The following is a 15,200-nucleotide window of genomic DNA, read 5'->3' on the forward strand; positions in this document are numbered from 1 at the left end:
GCGCAGCCAATAAAAAGTCCGTAGTAATTAATTTTAATATTAAAAAATAAGTAGAAAACAGAAAGCGGGGGGGGGGGGGGGGGGGGGGCGGCGGGGAAGACAACATTTTTTACCTGTCCCAGTTCCTCATTGAGGTCGGAAGTATTTACTTGCGCTCTCTGGTTTGTTTCCTCATGATAGAGGTCAAGATCCCAGCCAATAAAAAAAGATCCAAGAAATTTCTGCATCTCAACAGTCACATAAAGTGAAATAGGTATGATAAAATTGTAAAGTACTAGAAAAGCAAGAAAATCCGAAATAAATCTCAGAATCTACAGGAGAAAAAGAGAAAATGTAAAAATTACTGTAGTAATCAGGTGAAACGTGGTTAATTAGTTATGTTTCAGTACATATGAGAAATGAAAAATTGACAAGAGTGGGAGGAGACCACGTCCCACATACACGCTGGAGAGAAAACACACACAGTGACAACGCAGGCATTTCCAGGTTGCCCCAGTAACGCACCTTCAGACTGATGCAAAAAGACTGCCTGAAGCTACGACTGGGTGTTTCAGTTCTCAAGTTCATTAATTTTTGTCCTTTCTACTGAATCTGTCAGGAAGGCTGCAAATTAGTATTAACTGTCACGGCGATTCTGTTTTCAAACAGGTCTCTTGAATGAGTTGGGTCTGAAAAAACTAACATGTTCTCCATTCCATCAAATACCACAATTCATAGAATTTTCTAATAAATATAAATGGTGAAAGCATGATCTTCCATGTTGTCAGAGGAACCTGCAAGTATTTTGTATTGGTTTAGCACAGCAGAGTGAGAAGAGCGTTCCTGTGTACTGGCATTCCCCAAAGACGATCCACACCACATGACAAGAAAGAGACAGTGTGGATTTTAATGGCACAAACTTCTTTTCATGCCTCTTCAAATCATTCTGTTCGACACATACATTTCAGATAAACAGCTATGTAATAGGATAGAAATTTCTCTTTATTAGGTATGACAATTTTAAACTCTGGGAAGACCCTTACTAGTACTTGAATACTGAGCAAGGGAGAGTAGAGATGAGAAAAACTGGGACATCTCTTTCAAGTCTACCAGATACTGGTGTAGGCGAACATTTTGAAGAAAGGGAGTATACAAGTAGTCAACAGTTTGCAAAGCTAAATAATGTCTGTGCTTCCTAATTAGAGAGTGTTGCTATAATCACTTAATAAAAGTCAGTACCAATAATTAAGGTGTCTGACAAAACTCAGGAACTCTGTGCCTTAAGAGATCTTCCAAAGTAAACCAGAAAAGATAGATAAAAACTGAGAGCGGTAATTAACGCAAGATACGATATACTGAGAAGAAGTGACGATCACTAAGGTTAGCGAGTTTCTTCAAGCATTGTCTGTTAAGTAACAGTCTGCACAACACAGGACAGGTGAAGAGAGAAAGCCCTGCAAGTAAGGATGTCAGCATATTGAGAAACACAAAGCAGACTGTGGAATAAACAAGGGAGAAAGAAAAACAAGAGACGTGATAGAAGGAGAGTGACACTGCAGAAACACAGATGGCTCTGTATGCCCCTGAAGGCAAAGGTAAAGGAACTGAAAGATTGAGTAAATACTTATCCCGATTCTATTTGGAACTGAAAAGGCTCCACCAGCTAGTCTAACTTACATAGCAACTACTTCAAATTAAGAGGAGCCAAGAGTTTACTCAGCTGACCATTTGAAACAGTTGGAAGTGCATTAAATGGGTGCAGGTCCCAAAAATAAAAGTGACTAAACAATTTGAAAACTCTTAAATTCATTTAACACTTTTCAACAGGGACATTTTAAGGTAAAAATTGTTTTAGAATACACTGAAAAGTTTTTGATAGCTGTAGTGACAACCTGAATTAGTAATTTTAAATAAAATGCAGCACAAGTATTTTTCCAGTTAAACTACAAACACTTTGCATGACAAGCTTCTGAGGAAGTTGCACATTCTACTGAAATGCCCGTAAATTCTCAACTCTCCTTTAATCAAAGACATTCTCAAATTACTTCTTTTTCCTTCCTGAACCCCTATGTACTAACTGTGAATTCCACTCTACTTGTGAAGCAGAACAGAACTCTCCTGACTTGAGATTTGGATGTTTTTGCACACATAGCACCTAGTGAGCACATTCAATTCTCAACTCTCTGGGAGATGGAGAAGGTGTGGAGGGCTGTGGGTATTAAACATCCAACACCACACCAGGTGTGGAAACTGGATTTCCAGTTCTTCTGTGCTTTGAAAACCCCCTCTACTTCTCAGCTCCTGAAATGTTTTGGAAGAAGGCAGACTTGTACGGAAATAAAAAATTAAACAGAACACAAAAAAAATTACAGAATTATTTTTAAAAGACACTTCTCAGGACTGCAAACTTAAGGAATACTTCAAAGTACATCTCCAATCTCTACAAAAAAGTGAGAAGGCAAGCAGGAGCTTGAGCAAAATTACAGCCTTACAAAATTATCTGAACAATCTCAACATCACAGAATGTCCAAAAATGCCTGAAATGAAATCACTGCAATGGAACGTGCATAAGAACAGCCATCCTCCTCCTCTTTTAATTTAAGGAACGACAAAATACACCTAAAAGAACAATAACTATAATAAGAACATAGAACATCAGAAATACATTCTAGCAAAACTAAACATTTTCAAAAAGCTTGGTCTTTTCATAAAGAAAGAAAAAGTCCAAGCAGTAACAGAGGTAAGATATTTCTACACAAGGGTGAGGCTACATAGGACTAACGCTCTCAAAAATGCAAGTCTGTGTGCTCTTGACTTAATAAGTGGATCATGTGGTAGTTACACCTATATCCAAGAACAGAGACATAACAAATATCACATTCAGTATATAGCGGTTGAGGGTTCCTCAGGTATGTAATTGGGCAGAACTACATTACCTTACTGCTGTTTCTTTCATGCTCTGTTTTTTCATTATACCAAGGCTCATCCCATTTTTCTTCGGCTTGCCACGCATACTTTAAAATAGTGCTCAAAATGGCTTCAAAGAGGAGGATTATTAGATAAATAATCAAAAAGGAATTCATAGACCTACAAAGAGGCAAAAAAACAACCAACCAATTTCATTTATTTTACTTAAACTGTTAAGACACTGTGGTTACATTAATTGATCAAAAACTTACTGGACAACTATTTTTTTTAATGTATCCTATGTTTGATATGGATATAAAGTTTCTATGTGACAAGAAAGCAATAGAAGTGAAAAGAAACCCTACATCTGACTAGGATATACTCTACATATAGCAATATGAAGATTAGGTTAAGGTGCAAGAATACCCCAACAGCTGAATTGTGTCACATCTGTTGTCCAAGATTTTGGGGGCTGACTTATCCTTCTTTTCTTCCCTGAGTATCCAACAGGGCTGTGAAGGCAGTACAAGCAACCATAGTGGAAATCCAAGACTGCACCTTTTTCTTTGGTTAGAAGAGCACTACCATGTGCATCAGATCATTTAACCCAGGTCATGCTATACTAGGCTGTAGTCAAACTTGCCTCTATATCCTGTAACGCTAGCTAGACCATCTTTCCACTCTTGCTTTAACAACTGAACTTTTTGTGTGCACTCCACAGTTGTATTTGTATCTGGCTAGAGAGAAATAATCAATCTCAGATTTTTAGTAACTGGAACAAAGGCAAGATATCAGAATTCCTTTTCCTTTGAAAATAATTCATGAGTTTCAAGATATAAAACTCTATTATAGTAACACCTACCTCACAACTATGAGCAAAGATTTTTAAAACTGAGCCTGCAACTTGTGCTAGAAACAAGATTAATAGCAGAACATATATGGATAGGCTATATCCTTCAGACCATGCGAAACAAAGCTATTTTCCAGTATACCACATACTAGAATTCAGGAAAAAGACTTGTAAGCAATTAAGACTTCATTTTAATCCATCCTCTTTAAAGGCATGATGCAGTTTTACAGTAAAGGATGCAGAGAACAGCAGAGGCTGGGACTGTTGTGAAAACTATCTCCAACTATCTGGTTCAAGCAGCATTTCACCTATCAATAAGTGATCTCCACATCTCAGAAAAACAAACCTCCTGAATTAACTTTTTCTGCTTTAGTCCTTTTTATGCTTGGGTTTTTCAACTTTGCACATTACTGAAAGAATCAATAAAGGATCAAATATGAAGAAAGGGATTTTATCTTTACAGCTTACTATTGAAGGCAAAGCAATTACTCTCTTCCCTTGCCCAGAATCCAATGATGAGATCATCAGGGTTTTTAAGATACCAATGAAAAACTAAGTTAAAACTCTACAAATAAGAAAGGTACTAGAAAATAAACATACTTTTCTACTGCTGACCGTTTCTGAGATTTACTCTTGTAATTTAATGCCATCTTTGTCTCCATACCTGTATACACTGCAACACCTGGGAAGGAAGAAGAGGGGAAAAGAGTTATACTTTATTTTCTGCATATATAGAATTTGCAGAATTTTTCATTTTAAGAGCCACAGGATAAAACCAAGATGTGATATTATTTTTGCATTTACTTCAGTACAATGGTGAGACAGTATTTTGTAACTGCTTGCCATATTCTGTTATAGTAAAACAGTACTACCGAAGTAATTCCAACACCTACTAAAATGCTGTTCATTATTATGACCGTACTGCTCTTCAGTATGTATTTTATGGAAATCAGAATGGTAAATCTCAGAAGAAATTCTTGAACAATCGGTAACAGTAACAACAGTCATTAATCCATTGAAGTTAAGTTATTCCTGTATCAAATCACTTCAAATATTTTCAGAGAGTGAAGTTGGAACTTTATATCCTTAGAGATTCTTTAGCATAATATCATTACTTTAATCTATAATCAGGTAACAGTCAGCAAGATTTTTACATTTCTTCAGTGCAAGTACAACTAAAGCACAGTTCACTGACATGTTTTAAGAAGAGAGTACTCTTTAAATATTTATGTGTCTACAAACCAAATATTTCTTTAGTGTTTTTTAATCTTGCTCCACGAAGTAAGAGACTTTCAGGCCCAAGAGGTCTAAAAAGAAATAGACATATAAGTATTTAAAAATTAGTTGTTCTGCATTCTGTAGGACTACTGAAATCCAGTTTCCTATGCAAAGTTGTCCTAGATCCCCTATGAATTCCCACCACAATTCCAACCTCACCCTCATTTAGGTCCATCTTCATTGGTCCCCCCTTCTACCACATCTCACCTATACACCTCCATAGAGCTCTCAGTTTCCTTTCACATCTTCTTTGGTCACCACCATAGTCTCCCACCACTGTTCAATATCCCATACCTAGTGATTAAGCTAAATCTACCAAACGGCTGGTTCAGAGAGACCTGCAAGTTACTTGAGAAGCCAGCAGGCAAACCTGTCGAGCTCACAGTGCTACAGGAGTGCTATTTTAGATTTGGCTATTTTACCCATCTTACTTCTACCCCTCTGTCACACTGAAATGATCTAGCAGGTTCAAAAGCTATTCACAGCAGAGAAAAAACCAACTAGATGGACACAACACCACCACAACAGTGAAAGTTCTGCTTCCTAACACAAGCGTAAAACTTCATAAATGTTTTTTCCTCACATCTATCACACCACCATAATATATTGATTTCATTGGCTAAGTTAACTCTAAGCAGCACTATGAAAATAAAGGTCCAATCAGCACCAAGGTTCACAGAATATTAGAACTGTGTGTTCCACTCCAGTGGCTGTATCACCTTTACAACCTGCCAGCAGGGTTGGTTTGAAATAACAATTAAAAAAAAAAGGTATATTCACTATTTTTGCCAGTGTTTCAAACAGAAGTAGAAATTGAACTGTCGTGGCCAGGTTGACATACTGGCTATAAGCAAAAGAATTTAAGATCATATACTAAGTGCTGTGGCATACAAGCCCTTGGGTTTGTCTTACTTTTCCATTAGCTGTACCACAAGCAGTCCATGATCACTATTACACAAACAAAGCTCTTACACTTGAAGTACCTTTGAAAGCACAACCCAGAGTCACTCAAAAAAAAAAAAAAAAAAAAAAAAAAAAATCCCCAAACTCACACCTCGCCTCCCACAACTTAATGTTACAGAAAATGTGGCAGTTACCATCACAAATACCATGTGCAGCAATTACACACATGGATTATGACAGGTTCTTTAAATTACACATACTTATGTTAATACTTTAGGCTAGACTAAAACTTTAACTGAAAAGTTGAACTAAAACAGACTAAATGCTCAAGCATTTAACCTTTTGTTTTAAGAAACCTAAACATATTTCTTGATTCAAGTGTTTTTTGCAGTTTGTGCACTAATTTTTGTGATTGTCATGGTTTTAACCACCTCCATCAGTTATAAACATTAATCTTATAAAATTTTACCTACCGTACAATTTCTTCAGTTTGATGACTTATAGTTATTCTTCCAACAAATCTATGAAATATGGCCATGTGTTAGAAATAGCTACAAAAAGACTCAAAAATGCAAAAAACTCCTCTATATTTACCAAAAAAAAGTCATTAATAGTTCACAAGTGCAAAATAATCACCCTTTTTATTGACCAAACTAAAACAATATGGCAACAATATGGTAATAATTTCACTAAAAGACATTTAACAACAGAAACATTAACCCTTCAAAAGAACAGTCATTTGAGAAAGCCCATTAGGTTTCATTAATATAATCACAACATATTATACTCCTTACTCAGTTAAAACAGATTGTGACTTCTTGATGTTTCAGTAAGAAATAATTCCTCAACAAATATAAAAGTTAGTATATTATCCATCAGAAATATAAATTTTTAATTTAATAAACTCAATCTACTCTGCTTTTAAAATATGACACTTGCGTATTTAGCATGACCCCAGCTACAAATAGGGACATAAGCTTCCACAGTAACTGTACCTTAACTTGATGTTCTCTACAAACTGAAGTAAAATAAAATATTTGAACAGATGTTCAAACTAAGTATCTTAGTTTTTAAGGATTTAGTACTTTTCAAAGATCCCAAAGTTTACTTAAGAGTAGCTGCTGTGATATACTTGGATTTGGAAAACTACTTGAGAGCTACCATTTTTCATTACACAATTCAGGAGAAACTTGAATGGAAATGTAACTTCTGTTACCTATGATGCTGATTTACAGAGTTTAGGACATTACTCACTGATGTTAAAAGCTGAAACGAAGCACACTAGATAAAATTGTTTTTAATCTAAAATTTTTGTTGTTGAAGAATGGAGTTCAAATCTTCTCTTGAGCACAAGCAAAATAAATGTAAGCTTACAACAATTTGCTATGGTTTGAGTTAATTCCATTTAAAAACACACTATATAGTACTGAAATCTCCTGGCAGAACCTTATACAACGCTTTCTCCAACCTGTTTTCAGACTCATAGGCTGTTTAGTTTTTCAAAATCTGGAAACAAGTTTACTGGTTAGAACAGAAATGTACAGTGTCATGGTTAAAACACAAAAGGTAAATGTTATCCTATAATTTCTAATTTACTACTGAAATACTCAAATTTAACTTGCCACTTGCAACTTTCAGTAAGTACATATGTACAAACTCCTATGCTAATTATTAAAACCTAAAATTCAAGCAGATGTCTGAAGCTATTTTAATCCCAAGCAGGACCCATAGCATTCCTAATATTAAACACTTAATTTTGATTTAATTTCAAAATATTTACTAATAAAGTAATACCTGTATAGATCTGCTTCTGGCTGCTGACATTCTATAACAGCTACAAGTTTGTCCAGGTTGGCAACGGACTGTAACACTGCCGTTTCTGGGACTGCAACATGTGTCTGTAAAACAGCGTCCATTAAGTTCATGATACAAGACCACCAAATCAGGGCAGGTCGGGGTATTCTAACAGGCTGAAATAAAAGTGGCATCACAAATTAACTACATTCTATTTCACAGCAGGAATCCAGACCTTAAGATTGGTCTCTCCATCCAGACTTGCGGTAGTAACATGGCAGGAACCGTCAACTCGATCAGATGACAGAAGCACCAGATCAGCAGGGAAAGTTTCATCTTTGGCTACTCTCACAATGTCCCCCACCTAAGAAAGTGAACACACGTGAGAAGTGTACAAAATAGAGTTTTAAAAGAGAAGAATTCATTTCAGCATTGTTACCAAATCATGATGAAACAGGCCATGATGATTAGTAATGAAGCAAGAGCTTTAGCTGAGTAATAGAAACACAACTTTAACTTTGTCCTTAGGCACATACCCGAATGTTTTTAGATCTAGTTTTTACAAGGCCACCACTTCGAACAACATAAACTGGAGCACCATTTACTTCATTGTCTGCTTTGTGTCGCAGCCAGTCTTCATAACCCTGTCGAAAACACATACAAATTTACTTTTTAAGCAAAACGCTATGAAGTATAACAATTATCTTCTAAGCAAATGTGCTTCAAATTACTTGCTGCATAGCCTGAATACAGTTGCTAACTTCTTTTGAGCTTCTACTACAGCTGTTACTCAAGAACTTGGGAAACTTCTGAATTTTTACTCACTTTACGCAAATAAGCAAAGGCAAATAAAGCAGGAAAACTGAAGAAACTTAACAGTCTCATTTCTGCCAAAACAAGCAAGCACTGACATTTTCTGTAGATGGGAAGAACAAGCACTCATTCAATCTTTTATCCATACGGATTCATATATCACAAAATTGGGAACAGTCATTCCCATTCTCTCTCATGGTTTTGTTTTGGTTTGTTTGGTTGTTTTTTTTTTAAAGAGAAGTAACAGACTGAAATTACTTCCTCATGTCATACCATATAGCACTTCTTATAGTTCCTGACATAGCCTATGCATGAAATCTGAAGATTTCTTAATTTTGCATGACATGCTGTTCACACATCAGTTCGGTATAGCAAGAAAAGATAACTGAGAAAGTTCTAGTTTTTTGAGTCCTAATGCAACAGTTCGCAGCAGCTCAGTTTAATGGATAAATTAAGCAGTTTTCCTTTACCCAATATTTGGCACCTCTTTAAGCACCCTTTATCGCATGTACACACATGTGCAAATATTCATGACAGGGATTCCAGGAATATTATTCCTCTCCTGTTTTCCTAAGCTATTAACACATTGCTTAGTTAAACCAATAGCACAATTGTCGATGGGGATCAGAGATCATGCTAAGTCTAGTCTGATCAAAGGATCAGTCTATGCAGGAAGTTCAACTGTGTCTTGCATTCAGGCAGGATTCCTACAACTCATTTGTGATAACAGAGACATTTCCTGAAATGCCTTTCTGTAGGTATAAAAAATGTGAAAGACTTAAAACCACTTCTGTCTGCAAACTTCCAAGGAAGAAGTGGGCCCTCTGAAACAGCAGGCATAATCCTAACTCATTCTACAAACTTTATACATGAACGTCATAATACAAAGAGTACTAGTGTAAATGCAGTTTCAAGAATTTTGTGGTTGACTGGAGTTTGGAGGAAAGCTATACAATGAATTTAGCATGTTAAATGTATAGTTTTGCAGTTCTACCTCCATGTACCTGCACTGCTACTAGCACAAATGAGTAAGGACAGCACAACTGCACTACCTAGGTTAAAAAACAAAAACAAAAAACAAACAACAACAAAAAAAAGAGAAGCTTTATGTGCCAACTGCTTAAAAATAAATGATTAAGAAGTGTGTAGTAATAGCAGCCACAAAGAGATAATGGGAAATCAGAATCCTAAAACCCCTGAGTAAGACTCTTAAGAGTCTTTCCTAATCAGTATGAAAAAGCAGAGTCAGGACCTACAGCTACCTCCTTGTTAAAGGTGACTGACAGAAGAATACAAGGCTTTAACTAACATCCAGTAACCTTGGGGCATTTGTCTCATAAAACTGAACAGCTGAGCAATATGGGCATTTGGCAAAGAACTGAAATCTACCTTCTTTAGAAAGTACAGATTGCAGCGCTTTCTCCATCTGACACTATTGCCTACAATACAAGGGCGACACTTCACACCAGGGAATTCTTAAGAGCCAACTTACTGTGGTGAGTTTAAATTCCCCCAAAATTCACCTACTGCAGTATTTTTAAGAAAATTGAAAAAAAATATGTTTAAAAGAAAGATGCTATAGGAATACAGAGAATGTTGCTTAATTGCATGAACAGGAACTAAAGATTAAAATCCCTCAATTATATTATATTCTTACGTCCTGCTTAAATAACTGCATCAATGTATCAGAGAAATATCTCTGAACTTACTGAAATGGACTAAGTTCTCCAAAGTTCCTAAGGAAATACTTTTATTTTATTGTATTTTGGTTTTGGTTTTTTTTCAAACTTAACTTTTGGGGTTTTTTTTATTTATCTTATCTTTAATTTTGGACTCACTGCACATGCATCTTCACAGGCATAAGGAGGAAAGCGCCCTGGCTAACAAGATAGATGAAATGACACAGCATGAGTTGCATCACTTTGCAGTCTTCTACGTCCTTCCTCTGACCTAGGCACAATTACACTTCTAACACAAAAAAAAGTGTAGTAATTTCCCCTTTGCATTCCAACAGATTTATCTTTCTCCCTTGTCCAAGCTTCTCAGAAATAGCACACTGAATTGTCTTTCCAAGATACCAGCTTGTGAACACTGTTTGCCTACTTTGCAGCAGGTAGGATAAACACGAGAGTCCATTAGATCAGTTTAGATGGTTCCAATAGTCCTTGCAGAAATATTGAGACAATTAGAAAAACTCTTGATGCTTGCAAATTGATAGTAAGAAACTTAAATTTCCCAACATAAGATTGGACTTTTGCAAACAAGGTAGTAATAGGTTATTTTGGATTATTTTAGACAAGTCGAACTTCTTTCTAGGAAAAAAACCCCAATCTAACATTTTAACTACATTGCACAATCTCTTTCAGTTCACACAGCTTCGAGGGATATTTTCCATTGCCTACTTATGACTCTTGAACATGGAATTTTTGGGGGGTGATGATAACAACTGCAATTGAATAGGATCAAAACACTCTGCATATACAAACTGCACAGCAATAAGATTCAAACATTATTCCAGTATTAAGATCACCTCTGCCTCAAACACTATTTTAACAACTTGAAAGCTAGAACTGTTTTTACTTTTGCCTTTTTTCAGGATGGCTTTAGGTTTTATGGGCACAGAAGGCAAATTGAAATTCCAGTTGTAGCTCCATAACAGTCTCCTGCTTACTTTTCAGTTGCTATGACTGCATCTCCTCCCCAGACAGCACTGTCAAACCCTTTGAAGGGAATAGCTCTCGAAAATTACCTCCCCGCAGAAGAGAGTATCGTTTCTACGCACATCACTTCTTTATTTATGTGCTTGCTTCTTTCTCCTCTCGCTTTAAGAGTTTAAGTGAAGAGTTTAAAGAAAACAGACTTTTTTTTTTTCCCCCCACATTCTCTTTCCAGGGGCTCTAGGTCTTAGTCAGATGGAGTATGGTGCTTGAACAAAATTTCTATTGAAGTCATGCTTACAAGATTTTTCTTATTTCTGGTGCTACAAAGCACTCCATAATGTTTTGTGCAACCAAAGAAAAAAAAAAAAACAAACTAGAAGCTTTCTAAGTTGGAGCTTACCTGGTACAGAATTGCAGTTAATACACATATTTTATGCCATTAAACGTACTCCTTGGGGCAAAATTTGCCTTTTAACTACACGGATTGCAGCATTGCTTCATCTACCCTTTCTCCATGTGCCATGTGGGACAAGTGGTTTTAATATGCAGTGAGGTATGCCAAAGGAATAAGTGAGGAGCTTTCAGAAAAGGTCTTATACCAAGTGACGTGTAATGTTTAGACAAAAACGCTGTCTGACAGTCATTCACTGTCCATTTAATGGTACTGCAGTGAGTCACTCAGCACTTGACAACTAAACAAAATGCTCAAGTTAAGCATCTAACAAGGAGCATTAAACACAAAGTTCTTTCTAAAAATGACAGCTTTTTTATTTATTTTTAGTATCTAAACAGTATCTAGGTTAGACTTTGTTAAGTAATGTTACCTTGGAAAGACTTCATGTTACAAGACTTTTCCCCTTTACCTGTTTTATGGCTGTCACAGTTATGACAAAGAATAATGGCAATCCACTGGTAATAGGACTGGTAGGGGTATCTATCATAAGCTAAAAAGAGAAGAAAATATGAAAATTAGCCCAAATTTTGCTTTTGCAATTGTATTTAAAAAAAAAAAAAAAGCCAGATGACAATTATTTTCCAAACTCCTCATTATAACCCCATTAGTTACTACTACACTTTCTGCAGTATTTCTGGAGCAAAACTCAGCTCCTGACACCCAAATAATACATTGCAATAACAATGCAACCAAAGGTTCTAGGGCATAGAACACACTTAAATCACATTTGTAATGCATATGCCAATTTTAAGAGTCCTGAGTAAAAGGAAGAGGCTTTCATCCTACAAAGATGAATTTGAAAGTATATTACAAAGCAAGGAAATCTACATTTCGTGAAGCTGTTTCAATATTCTGTACAATCTACTGCTCAACGGCAATGTGGAGTATAATAGCATCCACTTCAGAAGTGAAAATAAAGTTAAAAATAGTAATTTTGAACAGCTCAGATATTAGAGAACATTCTTTCTTAGACTGCTCCTTTCTGGTTCCCCGACGTCAACATGCAGTTTTTACAACTGGTGCTATCATTGCTGGCATGCCAAAAGTGCAGTGTATACACTAAAATTCTGTATGTGGGAGGGATGCTAGTGGTTCTCCTCTGCTGCAGGAAGAAAAAAAACACATGGTCGAGTGCTATAAAGAAAATATACACAAGAACTATCCAAAACCACAGACACTGATTTGATCCACTTTACCTGAGACTTATGGCATTGCTTTGGGAACCATTAAAGAAGAAAAAAAGAATACATGAAGTTTACTCTGTTAAGAGTCAAGCACCTCATAGAGAAAATAGACTACGCCACCTTACAGCACATGCATGAACTGAACCTTTTTTTTCCCCCCATTGAAACACAATTTATAGAACATGACAGAAATCAGATCTAGCCTGCAATATTGCCTGTTCTTCAACTGTAGTATTGCAATTTCAGCTTGGCAGCATGTTGTCCAAGAAAACGCATGCCAAAAGCATGTGATGCTTGGCTGGATAGGGTTAAGCATTACATTTCTGCCATCTAAACTCTCCTCCTTTCTCAAGAGAGGCTTATATATGAAAATGGAGCAAGCTTTGTGCTGGTGGAATTCTCATGCAGCCTGCTCCTTTTGCCTCTTTCATCAGAATACCATGGCCCTTTGCCTGCTACATAGCTGGACACGCAACCATCACAACTGGTGTGGAGCCTCACGTGACCAAAATGCAGTCAGTCACCAGGTTTCTGGCATGCATACATGAGGTGAACGATGTGGACTGGATTGTGCTGCATGTTTAAATCACACGACGAGAACTTGTCGTAGCTCTGTCATCCCCAGTGGAATCAGGTGGTAATGACAGACACTGCATCTTGGTCACATAAGATTCACATGACAGAGAAGATACTATGGTGATCAACTTTTAAAGGCACCTCTGCTTTGTAAAATGAAAAATACCAAATACTAATGAACTTCCAAATGGGATTTGAATAATTCCATTCTAACAAATGAGCGAAAATGACTGCAGCTTTTCTCCTATTCGGTTTCCAAGAATACAGACATATAGACAAAACATTTCCCATACAAATGAGGACATCCACTTGAGTCACTAACTGAGAGAAGAACAGGATTATACTCTGAATAAAGTTCTGCCTTTAGATCCATATTTGTTCATGGACATCACATCTAGATATTACTGAAGTCTAACGGTCTGAAAACGAATGTGACTCCAAGTTCAACTAAAGAGGTAAATTTGCATTAAAAAGAAATAAAAGTTTTAAAAATGTATGTCATGGTTTAGCTACAGTAAGCAATCAAGTACCACACAGCTGCTCAATCACCCTCTCCCTCCCCAGGGGATGGGGGAAAGAACTGGGAAGGAAAGAAAGCTCCTGGCTGAGATATAGACAGTTTACTAGGATAGCAAAGGAAAAGATAATAAAACATATATATATATATATATAATTAATAACAATAATAGAAAAAATCAATAGTAATAATAACAATTTTTAAAATAAAACAAACAAAACAAACAAAAACACAAATTAAAAACACACCTGTAAACAATCCCAGAATTATTACAAATAGTGAGAGGGGAGAGGAAAGGAAGGAAAAAAAAAAAAGAGCCAGCTGACCCCCCACTTAAGTACTGAGCATGACGTTTACAGCATAGAATACTCTTTGGCCAGTTTGGGTCAATTATTCCGGCTATATCCCTTCCAGCTTCCTGTACCTGAACATTAGCAAAACCTGGAAAGGCAGACAGTAACTTCGGTCTCTTTAGCAACAACTCATAACATCAATGTGTTTATCAACATTCTTCAAATACAAAATCCAAAATACATCAGCTACTGAGAGGAAAATGAACTCCATTCCAGCTGAAATCAGGACAATGTAACATCATCTGCGGTTTCTGTAAGCAACATTTATGTTCTATCTCCAATACGTCCCTGTCTTCCTCATGACAAACTCAATATAGTTAACTAGGATGACTGGATCGGCAACACATTCTGTTAGACTAAGACAGAACTACATGACTTTAGTAACTTCAACACAGGAATTTTCATCCTATTAGAAAGTTAAGTCTTTCTAAATGCGAGAGAACAAGAGCAAGCAACAGAGGAGGCAATGGATTAAAAATTGCCAAACTGGCTCTGCTAATGACATCTTGCACAATCACAGAAAAATCTTACGAACGCTTCACAATTCCTGTTTTTTGTCAAAAGAGGTACCATCTTTTTCAGGTGCATCGTGTAGATGTTGGCTAATCACTGTGGAGGGCTGTACATGTACAAAGCATTCTATTTTATAATGAAAGAGAAGTTTGTGTACCCCAAAATCTTGTCTCTGTCTCGGATATTAATTGGTCTTTAAAAAATTGCTATCCCTCCTTACAACCTTTCTCTCACTTATCCTTCATCTACTAAGTCTACAACAGCTCAACAGAATTCAAGTACAATTACAGAGTTGGAGATGCAAAGATCACACAAAATTTAGACTGTCATACTTTTAATATACTTGCAGATGTTCTTAATTAGAAGAAATAGTCTCCTATAAAAGCCACAGTAATATTTCTGACCTATCTGTATCAACT

At 36.3% G+C, this 15,200-nt stretch overlaps 1 protein-coding gene and 1 long non-coding RNA gene across 13 annotated transcripts in view; both read right to left on the reverse strand.

Annotated features, from left to right (window-relative positions):
• Positions 1-15,200, reverse strand: part of LOC147599723 (uncharacterized) — a 344,381-nt gene that overhangs the window by 256,653 nt on the left and 72,528 nt on the right. The gene's annotated exons all lie outside the window — the stretch shown is intronic.
• The window catches only part of ATP11B (ATPase phospholipid transporting 11B (putative)), a 68,777-nt gene that overhangs the window by 36,479 nt on the left and 17,098 nt on the right, over positions 1-15,200 (reverse strand). For all 12 annotated transcript variants that reach the window (XR_015259314.1, XR_015259315.1, XM_086754222.1 and 9 more), the window contains exons 4-12: positions 12,048-12,128; positions 8,248-8,355; positions 7,947-8,075; positions 7,712-7,815; positions 6,391-6,438; positions 4,979-5,043; positions 4,337-4,418; positions 2,916-3,066; positions 114-311 (exon numbers count right to left, since the gene is read on the reverse strand). Coding sequence is in view for 10 of the 12 variants with exons in the window: in XM_086754222.1 (XP_086610348.1) it covers positions 114-311; positions 2,916-3,066; positions 4,337-4,418; positions 4,979-5,043; positions 6,391-6,438; positions 7,712-7,815; positions 7,947-8,075; positions 8,248-8,355; positions 12,048-12,128 (966 nt within the window). In the remaining 2 variants the exon portion in view is untranslated. The remainder of the gene's footprint in view (positions 1-113; positions 312-2,915; positions 3,067-4,336; positions 4,419-4,978; positions 5,044-6,390; positions 6,439-7,711; positions 7,816-7,946; positions 8,076-8,247; positions 8,356-12,047; positions 12,129-15,200) is intronic.

The sequence above is a fragment of the Chlamydotis macqueenii genome, chromosome 9 (assembly GCF_036417535.1).
Source record: "Chlamydotis macqueenii isolate bChlMac1 chromosome 9, bChlMac1.mat, whole genome shotgun sequence".
NCBI lineage: Eukaryota > Metazoa > Chordata > Aves > Otidiformes > Otididae > Chlamydotis > Chlamydotis macqueenii.